The 14,239-nt window shown below is 39.5% G+C and overlaps 1 protein-coding gene across 5 annotated transcripts in view; it reads left to right on the forward strand.

The window, feature by feature from the left end:
* Positions 1 to 434: 434 nt before the first annotated feature.
* The window catches only part of SEC16B (SEC16 homolog B, endoplasmic reticulum export factor), a 76,126-nt gene continuing 62,321 nt past the window's right edge, over positions 435 to 14,239 (forward strand). For 4 of the 5 annotated variants that reach the window (XR_015733199.1, XM_087890147.1, XM_034409731.3 and 1 more), the window contains exons 1-4: positions 466 to 560; positions 8,527 to 8,715; positions 9,680 to 10,026; positions 11,597 to 11,682. Coding sequence is in view for 4 of the 5 variants with exons in the window: in XM_087890147.1 (XP_087746273.1) it covers positions 9,746 to 10,026; positions 11,597 to 11,682 (367 nt within the window). In the remaining variant the exon portion in view is untranslated. Of the gene's footprint in view, positions 561 to 8,526; positions 8,716 to 9,679; positions 10,027 to 11,596; positions 11,683 to 14,239 lie in introns of all 5 variants that reach the window. The other variant, XM_087890148.1, reaches the window with a different exon arrangement.

Raw genomic sequence — 14,239 nt, forward strand, 5'->3', positions numbered from 1 at the left:
TGTAGGGTTCCAAATTAGAGAAAAATATACTGAACGGAGCACTGCCCGGCATGTTCTAGGAGAGCTGCAGTGCTAATTCTCCCATTTGGGTTTCATCCTTCATGGCTTTTATAAACACTCTGAATTCGTAGGTGGGAAAACGGGTCGTGGTTTTTTACTTTCTTTTTAAAGCAGATCTTGATTCCCCCCCCCCCCTTCAAACATGCAGTGAGGTTTGTCTCAAACCTCAGTTTGCAACATTGATTGCCCCTCTGCCTCCGCCAATCCATGGCAAGCTTAATTATAAATTGCCCTCAAATTTCTCGACCTTCTTTGGAGTGACCTTCTTTGCATGGCGACCTAAATTTAACCATCGAACTTTCCCCCCCCCCCCCGTCACTCTCAGCGTGTAAAGAAGGAACAGCTCCGGCGGGGAGGAAGAATCCCCGCTCGAAGGTTCCGCTTGGCTGACGTGGCAAGGGGGATAGCGCCTATTCTAATGAGCCGATTCAGCGGCCGAGCTTGCTACTGTCATGGGATGCAGAAGCATCTGCAAGCCTTTTGGTTTAGTGATAGACTTTGTAAGTAATCTCTGTGAAGGTCAGTTAAGAAGAATTGCGGAGGTTTTAAAGGTGGAGCAAGGGAAAGATATATAAAACGGGATATAAGATAGAAGAACATATATAAAATGAACTTTGTCACTAAGAAAATTTTAGTTTCTTTTGGGGAGAGGGAGGGAGAGGAAAGAAAATAAATTATTTCCGGCAATGTTTGTTTACAATCATGTGTGGATAAAGTTTTGTTCCAGCTAAGAAGTAGCCCTAGGTGAGACTATGTTCAATTTATCTTCAGTGGTGATCTGCATGGTGATCTACCTCCCCTTAGATATTTTTGTGATTAACAATGTTAACAGTGTGAACTTAAGCAAGATGGCACATTCAGTTCTGAGCTGTGTCCAGGTTTGAAATACTTGTTCCAGTTGCTAATCTATGTGATAGAATAAAATGCAGATCTGAATTAGAATCTGAATTAGAATTTCTTTTTTTTCCTACACCTGCATAACCTAGTTACCTAGTAACCATGTATTTCAGTTTAATGTGAAATCATCAAGCATTTTGGCTCGAAAGCAAAGGATTTCTGTCAGTACTCCATAGTACTGTCTCTGATGTAATCAACTGGGCTAAAAGAATGAATGAAGGACTCCTGGATTCTTTTTTTTTTTTTTTTAATTTTTTTATTGAGTTTTAAACAGAGATATAAAGACAATACAAAAAATACAAAGACATTACAAAGACAAACAAGTTCCCACCACCAACCTACCCATACCAAACTTTACATATATGTTTTGATCATCATCAGAATATATATTGCTTTATAAATTAATATATAAGTAATACTTTGTCAATTTGGATGTTTTAGATTGGAAATAATCTTGCATCTCCTCTTAATTTATTTATTTCCGGTTTTATTTTTTCTACCCTATTTTCTTTCATCTATATTTGTACTGATTTTCTTTTCTAGCCATTGATACCACTGGTGCCATACAAGATAGAATTCACTTTCTTCTTTATCTTGGAGTTCTAGTGTCAGTCTATCCATCTCGGCACATTCTGTTATCTTCGAGATTAGTTTGTCTTTGGTTGGGAGTTGATCTGATTTCCAATTTTGCGCAAACAGTAACCGTGCTGCTGTCAAGATGTGTATGATGAGGTATTTTGTCTCTTTGTTGTGTTGTGTTGTTATCATTCCAAATAAAAAGAATTCTGGAGTGTTTTCTACTTGTTGGTTTATTATTTCTTCAATAATTTCCTTTGTGTCCTTCCAGTATTGTTGGGCCTTTGTACATTTCCACCAGGCATGGTAGTATGTCCCCTTTTTTGTTTTGCACTTCCAACAGCGTGGGGAGGTGTTTGGATATATTTTGGCTAGTCTGGCTGGTGTTAGGTGCCATCTGTAAAACATTTTTATGAGGTTTTCTTTGTAGGGTATGGCTCTTGTCATTTTGATGTTCTGTTTCCACAATTTCTCCCAGTTTGCCAGTTGAATGTTGTGCCCTATGTCCCTGGCCCATCTTATCATATTTTCTTTTACTGTTTCTTCCAGTAATTTATATCTAAGTAAGTAGTTATATAATTTGGTTATCATTTTTTGTTCTGGGCCTTGTAAAATCTTATCTAATTCATTCAAATTATTCGAGATTCCATATTGCTTTTTGTCTGCTATGTGTCTTGAGTGTATTTGAGTATAGGGCCACCAATCGATATTTATGCCAGAGTTTTGGAGTTGCTGTCTTGAAATGAGTTCGCCTTCATGATTCAGTAAGTCTTGGTACCTCATCATTTTTCCTATTTCGAGAGTGTTCGGGTATATCAATGCTTCCATCGGGGACCACCATTTTGGTATTTTAGTATAGTGAGTTCTCTTAATATCCTGCCAGATCTTGAATAATGAAGCTCGAATTATATGACATTGGAAGTACATGTGTCTTTTATCCGATCCGTCCCATAAGAAAGCGTGCCATCCTCTTATTAAGTCAAAGCCTTCTAAATATAAAGTTCTTTTGTTGTCGAGTTCCATCCATTCTTTAATCCAGGTCAATCCTGATGCCTTATAGTAGAGTTCCCAATCTGGTGTTGCTAGACCTCCTTTGTCCCGTGAATCCTGTAGGGCTTTGATTTTAATTCTGGCCTTCTTTCCCTGCCATATGTAGTTCATTGTTGTTTTGTTGAGGTTCTTAAAGAAATCTCTTCCGGGGTGTATTGGTATCACTTGATATAAATATAGTACTCTTGGTAATATATTCATTTTTATTGAGGCAATTCTGCCCATCAATGAGAGTTGTAATCTACTCCAAATTTCTAAGTCTTTTTTGATTTGTTTTAACAATTTGGTATAATTATCTTCTTTAATTGTAGTTGCTTTTGCTGTCAGCCAAATACCTAGGTATTTTATTTTCTTTACTATTTGAAGTCCTAATTCTTGTTCTAATTTCAACTGTTGTGTTTGGGTCATATTCTTCGTCAATACTTTCGTCTTCTGCTTATTTATTTTGAGGCCCGCAACTTCCCCGTATTCCTCTATCATTGTCATCAACCTGGTTCCAGATCGTATTGGGTTTTCCAATATGAAGATCACATCGTCTGCAAAGGCAAGTAATTTGTACTCCTCTCCCCGAATCTTAAGGCCTTCTACGTCTTCTTCCTTCCTGATTTCCGTTAGTAAAACTTCCAGTGCGATTATAAATAATAGAGGTGACATGGGGCAACCTTGTCGTACGCCTTTCTGAATGTCAAAAGTTTGTGTCATGTCACCATTTATTGCAATTTTGGCTGTTTGACAGGAGTAAATCTTTCTTATCAATTTAAGGAATTTCTCTCCGCAATTCATTAATTCGAGTTGTGATGTAAGAAAGGACCAATTTAAATTATCAAAGGCCTTCTGGGCGTCGAGAGATATTAAAGCTATTTCCTTATCTATTTTCTTATCGTAGTATTCCAGTATATCTATGATCGTTCTCAAATTATTTTTAATCTGCCTCCTGGGTATGAAGCCGTTTTGGTCTGTATGTATGTATTTATGAATTATTGTTTTAAGTCTCTGCGCTAATATTGACATGAATAGTTTGTAATCTACATTGAGTAATGAAATGGGTCTGTAATTCCTAACTTGGGTCCGGTCTAAATCTTCTTTGTGTATTAACGTAATAATGGTTTCTGTCCATGATTTTGGGATTTCAGCTGTCAATAATGCTGCGTTGAAGACTTGTAGCAATATTTCGTCTATTTCTTGTTGGGAGTGTTTATAAAATTCAGTAGGAATTCCATCTGGTCCTGGAGTTTTATTGTTCTTTTGTTTTTTACGAGCTTCAGTCAATTCAGTCATTGTTATGGGACGGTTCAGGGTCTCTCTATGTTCTTCTTCAAATTGTGTAATATTCACTTTACTAAGATATTTTCGAATTTGGTCTTCCGGGACATCTTCCTGCCGATAAAGATTCTGAAAGAATGTTTTGGCTATGTTTTTCTTATCTACGTGTGTATGGAATAAAGTTCCTGATTCGTCCTGGAGTTGGTGTATAATTCTTTTGTCTGTTTGCTTTTTTAATTTATGGGCTAACCAGCGTCCAGTTTTATTTGCGTGTTCAAAGTTGGTCTGTTTTGCCATTTTTATTTTTTGTGCCAAATCAGCTTTTGTAGTCAAATTCAATTTGTGTTTAGCCAAATTAAGTTTTTGCTGTGCTATCTTATTATTAGGGTGCTGTTGTAATTTAGTTTCTTCTATCTTGATTTCTTCCAATAAGTCATTCCTGATTCTTTGTTTCTCTTTTTTTCTCTTTGCCACGTATGCAATGGTTAGGCCCCTAATATATGCTTTCGTCGTGTCCCATAGATTTTGTAACGACGTTTGGTCCTTTGTGTTAATTTGGAAAAATATCTTAATCTCTTTTTCCATCATTTGTAGATATTCTTTTTCCTTTATAATGCTTGTGTCCATTTTCCATCTTTTTTGTTTTCGGGAGCCTTTCCAAATTATTTTGATGGGGTTGTGGTCAGCCCACATGTTAGGCATAATTTCTACGTCGTGTGTTTCTTTACTTAGTTGGGGTGTCATCCAGGCCATATCCAATCTTGACCACGATTGATGTGGGCCAGAAAAGTATGTGTACTGTTTGGTTGTAGTATTTAACTCTCGCCAAGTGTCATGTAGACTCATTTCTTGTACCAAGTTCTTGAATGTTTGTGGCAGTGTCTTCCTTTTGATTTTGTTCTTCCTGTTACTATAGTAGTCTTCTCGTGTGTTGACAATTGCATTAAAATCTCCGACAATGCAGATATTTTCATAATCCAGCTCTTTTAATTTATCTTGTAATTTTTTATAAAAGTCTATTTGGTTTCCATTTGGGGCGTAGATGGCTACTAACAGTATTATTTTTGTTTCCAGTTTTACTTCTATTATTAAGACTCGACCCTCTTTGTCCACATATATCGGCTTTGTTCTTATATGGTCTCTAACATATATTACCACTCCCCTTTTTTTACAGTGGCCTAAGGATGTGTACATTACTCCTAATTTTTTATTTTCGAGTAATTTTTTCTGTTGTTTTTTTATGTGTACCTCTTGTAGGGTGATTATATCTGCTCCTAATTTTTGCAGTTTAGTGAATATCTGATGTCTTTTGCTTGGTGAATTTAGACCATTTATATTTATAGAGATGAGTTTTAGTTCTTCTTCCATTCCTGGTGTTGTTTATTTGTCTGTTGTTTTGAGTTTTGATGTGTTTCTTGTGACTCTTTGTGTGATCCCCGTCATTTCCTCCTTCCCCAGCTTTCCCTTCTTCCGTTCCTTGTCCTCCTTATTTATTGGTTGCTCTTCTTGGTCACTGGGGTTTGAATCTTCTCTGCCTCCTCTGCTCTCCTGTTCTCCTTCATATCCTAAATGTTGGTCTGCGAAGTCCTGGGCTTTTTCTATGGTGTCGATTCGAAATTTTCTTCCTTCCCAAGAAATGAGTACTCCTTCTGGTATAAGCCATCTAAATTTAATCTTGAGTTTATTTAACTGTCGGGTTAAGAAGTTATATTCTCTTCTCCTATCCCTGGCCCTTCTCGGTACTTGTTTTAGCGTTAGAACTTCCCTCCCTTTGTACATGACTGTCTCCTCTCTCATCTTTCGGTATATTTCTTCTTTCATTGTTTTTTTTGTAAATCTGATGTGTACTTCTTTAGGGAGTTTGTTTCTTCTGGCATAGTTTGTGAAGGCCCTGTAAATTTCGTCAATACCACCTCTTATTTCATCCTTATCCTTATGTGTCGCCTCTGCCAAAATTCCAACCATAATTTCGCCCAAGTCTTCCTCTCTCTGTTCTTCTATATTTTGAAATCTTAAGTAGAAAGATGCCTTTTCCATTTCGAGAAATGTCAGTGCGTCTTCTGTGTCTCGACTTCTTGTTGCTTGTTGGTTCTCCATCTGTTCCAACCTGGTAGCTGTGACTTCCACCTTTTCCTCAACTTTATGGATTCTCTGTTCGTTTTCGGTTATATTTTGTTGAATTTTCTCTATTTTTTCATCTATATTTCTAATCTCATCTTTAATTTCCCCTACATCCAATCGCATTTGTTCATGGTTCTTTTTGGTTTCATCATGATTCAGGGTCATCTTATCTTCCATCCTTTTCATTCCCTCCTGAATCATTGCAAGGGCAGCTTGGATGTTTTGAATACCTATGTTGGTCTTTTCTTTATCTGTTGTTTCCCCTGTCTTCTGCTGGACCGGGGAAGCCACCAATAGTGTTTGGGTTGGGGGTATTTTCTTGGTTGATTTAATAGTAGTTGGTATGTTTGAGGTTGCCATATCTATTATGCTTATTATTTTTGCCCACAATTTCATAAAATTCTCAGGTCTAATGTTTATAACCTAGATGCAGGATTATTTTTACAAGGTTTTTTCAGAGTATTTCTGGTTAATAATACGATATTGGGAAAACAGCAAAAAGGAAGGCGGGGGGGAAGCAAGAGAAGGGGGAAACAACGGGGAAAAAGTAAGCTTCTAACAATTCATTAGTTACCTTATTCTTCAATTACTTACAAAATAAAATGTATTTTATTATAATAGTTCTAAAATAGTATCAATAGCAATTTAATTATTATAGTTCTATCTAATTATTTAAAATCATTTACTGTATATGAATAAATTAATTAAATATAATTGAAGATAATATGCTATAAATGTTTAATTAATTTCAAATAAACAAATTAGACAAACTACTTAAGAAAAAAACTAATAAGTTATTAAAGGTTATTTTCCGGGTCTAGTATCTTATGATATATAGTAGAATAAACTTAAATCAAGCCAAGCATATATATATTGTCCATTAATTATAATCTTTTATCTTTCTTGGTGTTATGTAAACTTATCTTTCTTCCAACCAAATACAGTTCCAAAGGTCTGAGTCACCCTATTCACTTTAATTATTCCACGATCCAATTTAATCTATAGTCCTCTGTATTCCTGTTGTTAGAATCCACATCCGATCCCCAGAGTATAATGTTGTATCCTCTATTTAAGTCCTTATTATCTGGTTCACCAAGTATTAGTCAATATTTAAATTGTTCAATCCAAACAGTTCAGTCTCTAGTAGTCAAATAATCAAAGTCCCTCACACTTTGTATCAGTTTTGTATCCTAATCTTCGCAAGAAGTATCACTAAAAGATAGTTTGTATAAATCCACTCCAATCAATTTTACCGGGGTTTGTCCCAACTCTCCGCACTCTCCCACAGACTTTTTCTTCTTCGAATTATCTAATTCAATCCACTCTGGCCACTCCACATCAGTAAAATCCAATACGATCAATTTATAAATCCACTCTGGCCACTCCACATCAGTTAAATCCAATACAATTTGTAGAAATCCGTCCAGGTTCCTCTTCTCTCCTCCGATCTCCGGTACTCCACACTGCACACGCTCTCTCCGCTCGCTCTGGTGCTGCACGTTCTGTTCTTATTTGTCCAACTCTCTCCGCTCAATCCAGTCCACACTCATAAAGTCCAATAATAATATCAAAATCTTTTTAAATTATTCACTATTCTCGTCGCAGTGTTCATAGGAATTACCTTCTTCCGTTCTTCCGCTCTCACTGTACACTCAGCTGTTCAGATTTTTGCGCTGTCACTTTGCTTTCAAAATGGCTCCATTCCGATCTATCTTCCGTCGCCGCTTATCCTCTTTCTTTTTTCGGGTTTCTCTTCCACCAGCGCTGCTTCTTATTATCAGGTAGTTTTTTGGGTTTTTCTAGATAATAGTCTTCTGTTGATGACCTCTTATAGTTTTCAATCTTCGCTTCCCTCTTATACAGTTATCAGCGCCTCTGGCCAGTCCCGTAAGGCTGGTTTTTCCTCACTCTGGATTAAGGGCTTAATCTTGTACCTTCAGAGAAGGTGCGATCTCCTCTGAGGTCCTAAGATGTTCCCCTTTAAGCTATTGATCACTACGAGATCAATAACGCCTGTTTCGGCTCCAGATGCGGGATTGTTAGGAACTCAGGAGCGGAGCATCGCCCCTTTCGTCCCTAACGCGCTGAGATCGCCGCCGGAAGTCTGAAGGACTCCTGGATTCATTCTCTTTCCTCCCATTGACTCCATAAAGGCAAGTTGCTGTCTTCTCCAAGTCTCCGTCATCCATACTACTCTTCTGCTATAGCTTCACCTTGAGGACACCTGTTCCACCTGGCCAGTACTCACTAGGTTTTACCTGGCCAGTACTAAGTTTTAAATTTAGAATAGCTTTTGGAACAAACCTGAGCATCTTATGGCTCTTGAAACAAGTTGCTCCAAGCCATTCATCTTTCATTATAAAAACCCAAGAATATGTAGAAAAGGTTCCTGAAGATGGGGGAAGGGAAAACAAGTAATCCAATTTTGCTGAGCAACTTCCCATGTCATTCTACTCTACCTGCATTTTAAGTGATGCAAAATGCACTAAATATTTAGTTTGTTTGGAAGGATCCAATGTATTGTTTACAAAGGTTTAATGTGCCCTTTGCTCTGCTCAGTCAGGATTATTGCATTGTCCAGGACTTTGACACCAGGAAAAAACTGAGAGTACTCATCTACGGTGGGTAGAAACTTGGTCAGGTATCCACCCATGTGGCAAATGGACTTTGACAGCTGTCTTGGAACAGATAAGTACCACTGCGAGTAAGCTGAAAGAACTGGAGCTGGTGGTCTCATTTCTAATAAAGGTATGTGCATTGTAAGTAGGGGTATTATGGGTATATAGACATAAGATAGCATTGCTCACTCAAGTTGTCCTGGAGTTATCCTGTAGCATTTTACCTGATTTTTTTCCTTGCCCTTTTGGTGTATAAATGAAATAGGTTTCACCATACACAAATGTTAGAATTGCACAGAAGACACGTTTGATAGAGAGGATTGCAATCAATAAAAATGTGTTGTCAGATGTTTGTACAATATCACTCCCTGCTGGTTTGGCGATGTGACTGAATGACTGATGTATAGATAGAAGATGGACTACGTATCTGTATGACCCTTTTAAAATGGACTAAGAGACCAGAAAGATCTCAAGTTTATTCAACCTTTAGGGAACTATTACAGACATCTTTTCAATAATTAGTGATATAATATCGGAAAGATTATACTGTATGTCAGAAAATAATCAGATATCTGATGTTATCATTAATGTATTAACTAAATAATGAAAGTATTATCAAGCCATTGTTTTCTGATAAATCAAGCAGGATTTGTTGTATAATTTTGAAATAATGTATGTGGATTGGCCTGATTATAACTCTTTATTTTCATTTAGCAGTAAAGTTACCAATGTTAGATATCAATTAGTGTGAAAGCTAATTGCAGTATTAAAAACTTGTAAGAATTCTGTGCCTAGGGCATAAACTTGTTTCTTTAACAGTAACTTCATGTATTTTCTATCAAACTACAAAGAGATGAATAAATATTAACAATCTCATATATTCTCTTTTCCAAAGGGGGAAAAGGTATTTTAAAAATCCTAATTTATAAAGAATTTATAGATATGCCTCTAGGACGTAGCAAGAATAGTCTTCCCTGGAGCCTTTCTAGACCTATAACCATGAAGGCAAAAGTCTTTACAGTTTGGCTATCTTGTTTGGAAGAATGCTTCTTTTCATTGAACCTACTGCCTTTTGATTGTTTTTATATTTATAGGAAACTGAAGAAATTTAGATACTGAACAAAATCTAAATAAGAACAGTCTTTAATAAAAAGTCCTGAATGGACTCATGGATGCCACCACGACAGCCCCAGGATCAAGGGAGGTGTGCAACCTGGTTTGAAGGATATGGAAGGAGCCCATGGAGGGAAGTCTACCATGGTCCTCCACCTCCACATTTCAGGCATGAAGGATACCATCCTGATTTCCAAGTAGGACCTCCGCCTTGGCTAGATACTCAGCACCACCATCCCATCCATCATCCAAGGCCCCAGAACTATATGAGACCAAACTCCAGGGCAGAATATTATAAAAGTAGCTATCCAGACTGGTCTTACACAAGGTAAAGCTAACATGAAAAATAAGGAGTGACAATGTTGGGAAATGATATAGACAGGCAGCACAAGGAGGTCTAGGCTCTGATTTCAGCTGGTTCTAAATCATAGTCTAAAGAAACAAAATTGTCTGATTTCAGAGATTATGAGAAAGTGTGTTTTATTGCAGTTGGGGTTGTTTTGAATCTTTTTCTCTCATATCTCTATAGCCTGCAGAGCCCTGCATGGGGTCCTGAATAAGGTCAAGTGCTACCATAATAATCTTAATTTTGACCTTTTGGATCCTGCACTGTGGCTGAGCAGGAACATCCACACAAAATCTATTTACTTAGCCTTGTTGTCATATTTAGCTTTTCCTGATGCCCTGGAAGCAATTGCAAGATTGAGGGCTTTTAATGATTTGGTCCTACAGCTTTCAAAGTGACTTCCTCTGATGCTTTAATCTTTCTATCTGGACTTAAAACTTTTGTTGACAACACCACCACCACTTTATTTTGATCATTGAGTGACTATAAAGTTGTGGCTTCCCTGCCTTGTATATTGCTTAGTGTGCAATGTATTGTATGTTGTCATGATTCTCTGGCCTATACTGCATATTGTTTAATATACAGTATATATTTAGTAGGTTTTATGTGGTCTAGCTAATCTATTCTTTGGACTGAAACAACTGTTTAACATTATATATTTTTTAGATTTGCCTGCATTTATACAGTATTATATACAAACTAATGTTCTGCTTTGCCCTTATCTTTGAGCATAATTATAGTAAACTAGAAATGAATATTTCTGATCAACTTTTCTAAACACAAACAAGAAACCAAAGGAACAGCTACCCAAAGTTCAAACCAATCCATTTATGCATAATTGAAAAATTATGAAAGTGAAAAAAGACCAAATTATTCACATAATGGAAGCTATAATTTCCTGCTATTATTTTAACCAGGCCTTTGTAACTCCTAAATTAGAATGCAAAAGCTTTGTGGTTTTGCTACTTTTTTACATTTTGCATCCTTCAGTTTGTCCCATCTTTTTGTTAGTACTGCCACTACTTATTCTATTGATTTATAGATCACTAAGTTCAACCGTCTACTGAGTTAGTGGGCCCTACCAAGTTGTCAATGAAATCTCACATTTTAAAATTATTTAATAATAGATTTAGGAGAAAGAGTCACATTAATGATCGAATAATGGTGATATATTATAACAGTAAATAAAGATCTATTATTATTATGTCTAATAATTATGTGAAGACCCAGCTCTCTGGAAAAGGCTGTAATGTTGGGAAAGGTGGAAGGAAGGATAAGAGGATGGTCTGTACCAAGGTGGATGGATTTACAATGGTGATTGGAAGACGTGGAAGATCAGGTTAGAGACAGATCATCATGGAGAAAATCTATGTGGTCACTAGGAATTGAAAATGACTTGATGGCACATAATCAATATGTGTTAGTTTCTGGAACTGTTTTTGATGAACTATTTCCAACTATTTCCAACTACAAAAAGATATACAGTAGATAGCCTACTAAAGCACATTTTTCTGCCTCTTATTTGGCTCATTCCTTTTGGGTTACTTTTCAGGCAAGAATATGAAGGGCTGCATCATGGCTTCATGGAGGACCCTGAAGCGTACCAAAGATTCACCCAAGTACATCCAAGCAAAAGAGGTACTGCGTTTCCCATAGGATAAATGGCTGAGAACATTATGGAGCTAAAATATTTTTCTCCAGTCTGGTGCCTTCTGGGCTAAAACAATTTATAATTTCCAACTAGCACTGACAAAGACCAATCTATATAGGAATAATGGATATTGGGAAATGCGGAAGTAAAGTAATAGGGTATGCTTATATTTATATGTATTATGGGAAGTCATTTGTAAGCATTTCTTTATTCTTTATGAATTCTTAGTATCTTAGTATAGTGAGGGACTAAAGTTTAGAATGGTTAGAGTTGAATGTCCTCCTGAAAAGGAGACAAATGCAGCAGGCCTGTGAAACTGCAACACTTAAGTATTCATAACTTACTACAGTATACTAACATTTAAGATTTGAAAAAGGAGTTCGTAATTCCCTACTTTTTGGGCCAGATTTTGAGACTAAGGTAGGGCAGTCAGTGTGGCATATTTCTTAGAGACTAGAGGATTAGAGAGGATTAGAGAGACTCAGGTTCAAATCTACCCTTGGCCATGCAATTCACTTGGCATCTTTGAATCAGGCATTCAGCCCAACCTAACAGGAATGTTCTTGTAGAGAAAACTACCATAGGTAGAAAGTGTCAAATATGCTGTCTTCAAGTTCTGTAAAAACTGGGGATGTAAGCTAACACCAAACATTTCAGTTTCCTATCTCAATCTCAGTCTCAAAATGAGTCCCCCTCATTTGCGATCTTATTCAGGAGGGGGGAGCGGACCTGGCAGGTATTACGGAGACCTGGTTGGGCCATGAGAGGGGGGTTCCCCTCGTGGATATGTGCCCACCAGGTTTCCGAGCATTCCATCAGCCGAGAGCTCAGGGCAGGGGTGGGGGGGTGGCGGTTATTATAAAGGAAAGTCTTGATCCGAGGGAGACCACTGTTCCACAGATAGCCGGATGTGAGTCCCTTTTTGTGAGGTGGGGTCGTGGAGTACAGATGGGCTTGTTGATCACGTACCTGGCTCCCTGCCGCATGGCAACGGCCCTGCTTGAGCTGCTCAACGTCATAGCTGAGGTGGCGGTTGGTACCCCCAGACTTTTAGTCATGGGGGATTTCAACCTGCCATCTGTCGGCGAAACGTCTGAGGTGGCTCAGGAGTTCATGGCTTCCATGATGGCCATGGACCTTACTCAGTTAATTCATGACCCCACTCACAGGGGTGGACACACTCTGGACTTAGTTTTTGTCTCTGGTCAGTGGTCGAGTGGCCTTGATACAGGGGATATAGTCATCGAACCCTTGTCATGGTCTGACCACTCGCTCCTTCGACTGGACTTTCTAACCGCTGCACCCCGCCACAGGGAGGCGGGACCGACCAGGTGGTTCCGCCCCAGGCGCCTGATGGACCCTGATAGGTTCCAGATGGAGCTTGGGCCATTTCCTGAGACTCTGGCTCATGACTCGGCTGAGGATCTGGTGGCCGCCTGGGATAGTGTGGCTGCTGGGGCCTTGGACCGTGTCGTGCCTTTGCGGCCTCTGACCCGGCACCGAACTCACCTAGCTCCTTGGTTCTCCGAGGAGCTTAGGGAGATGAAGCGCCGGAAAAGACACCTGGAGAGTAGTTGGAGGACCAGCCGCTCCGAATCCGACCAAACACTGGTGAGGTCTCATATTAAGACCTACCTAGTGGCGATAAAAGCGGCGAAATCTAGCTATTTTGCCGCTCTTATCGCGTCATCAGATAATCGCCCGGCCACCCTGTTTAGGGTGACCCACTCCCTCCTCCATCTGGAAGCGCGGGATGACCCCTTGCAGGGCCGAGCTGAGGATTTCGTGCAGTATCTGTATGACAAAATCGCTCAGATTCGGGAAGGGCTGGCCTCTGACTGGGTATGTCCGGACGGGATGACTGAGGCAGGTCTTGAGAGTGTTATCTGGGGGGAGTTCGATCCTGTGGCTCCCGAGGACATGGACAGGGTCCTGGGACGGCTGAACGCGACCACATGTTTATTGGACCCGTGTACCCCCTGGTTGGTACTGGCTTCCCGGGAGGTGACACGAGGCTGGCTCCAGAAGATTGTTAACGCTTCTTTGGGTGAGGAGGTCCTGCCGGCCGCTTTGAAAGAAGCGGTTGTGAATCCCCTCCTCAAGAAGCCCTCTCTGGATCCGGCTGTTTTGGCTAACTATTGTCCAGTCTCCAACCTTCGCTTCGTTGCGAAGGTTGTTGAGAGTGTGGTAGCGCAACAGCTTCCCCGGTACCTGGATGAAACTGTCTATCTAGACCCGCTCCAGTCCGGCTTCCGGCCTGGGCACAGCACGGAAACGGCATTGGTTGCGTTGGTGGATGATCTCTGGAGGGCTCGGGATAGGGGTTGCTCCTCTATCCTGGTCCTGTTAGACCTCTCAGCGGCTTTTGATACCATCGACCATGGTATCATGTTGCACCGGTTGACGGGGTTGGGGGTGGGGGGCACCGTTCTGCGGTGGTTCTCCTCCTACCTCTCTGACCGGTCGCAATCTGTGTTGACGGGGGGGCAGCGGTCGACCCCGAGGCACCTTGCTTGTGGGGTGCCGCAAGGGTCGGTCCTCTCG

Source organism: Pantherophis guttatus, chromosome 3, assembly GCF_059756535.1.
Source record: "Pantherophis guttatus breed Tessera chromosome 3, ASM5975653v1, whole genome shotgun sequence".
Classification (NCBI taxonomy): domain Eukaryota; kingdom Metazoa; phylum Chordata; class Lepidosauria; order Squamata; family Colubridae; genus Pantherophis; species Pantherophis guttatus.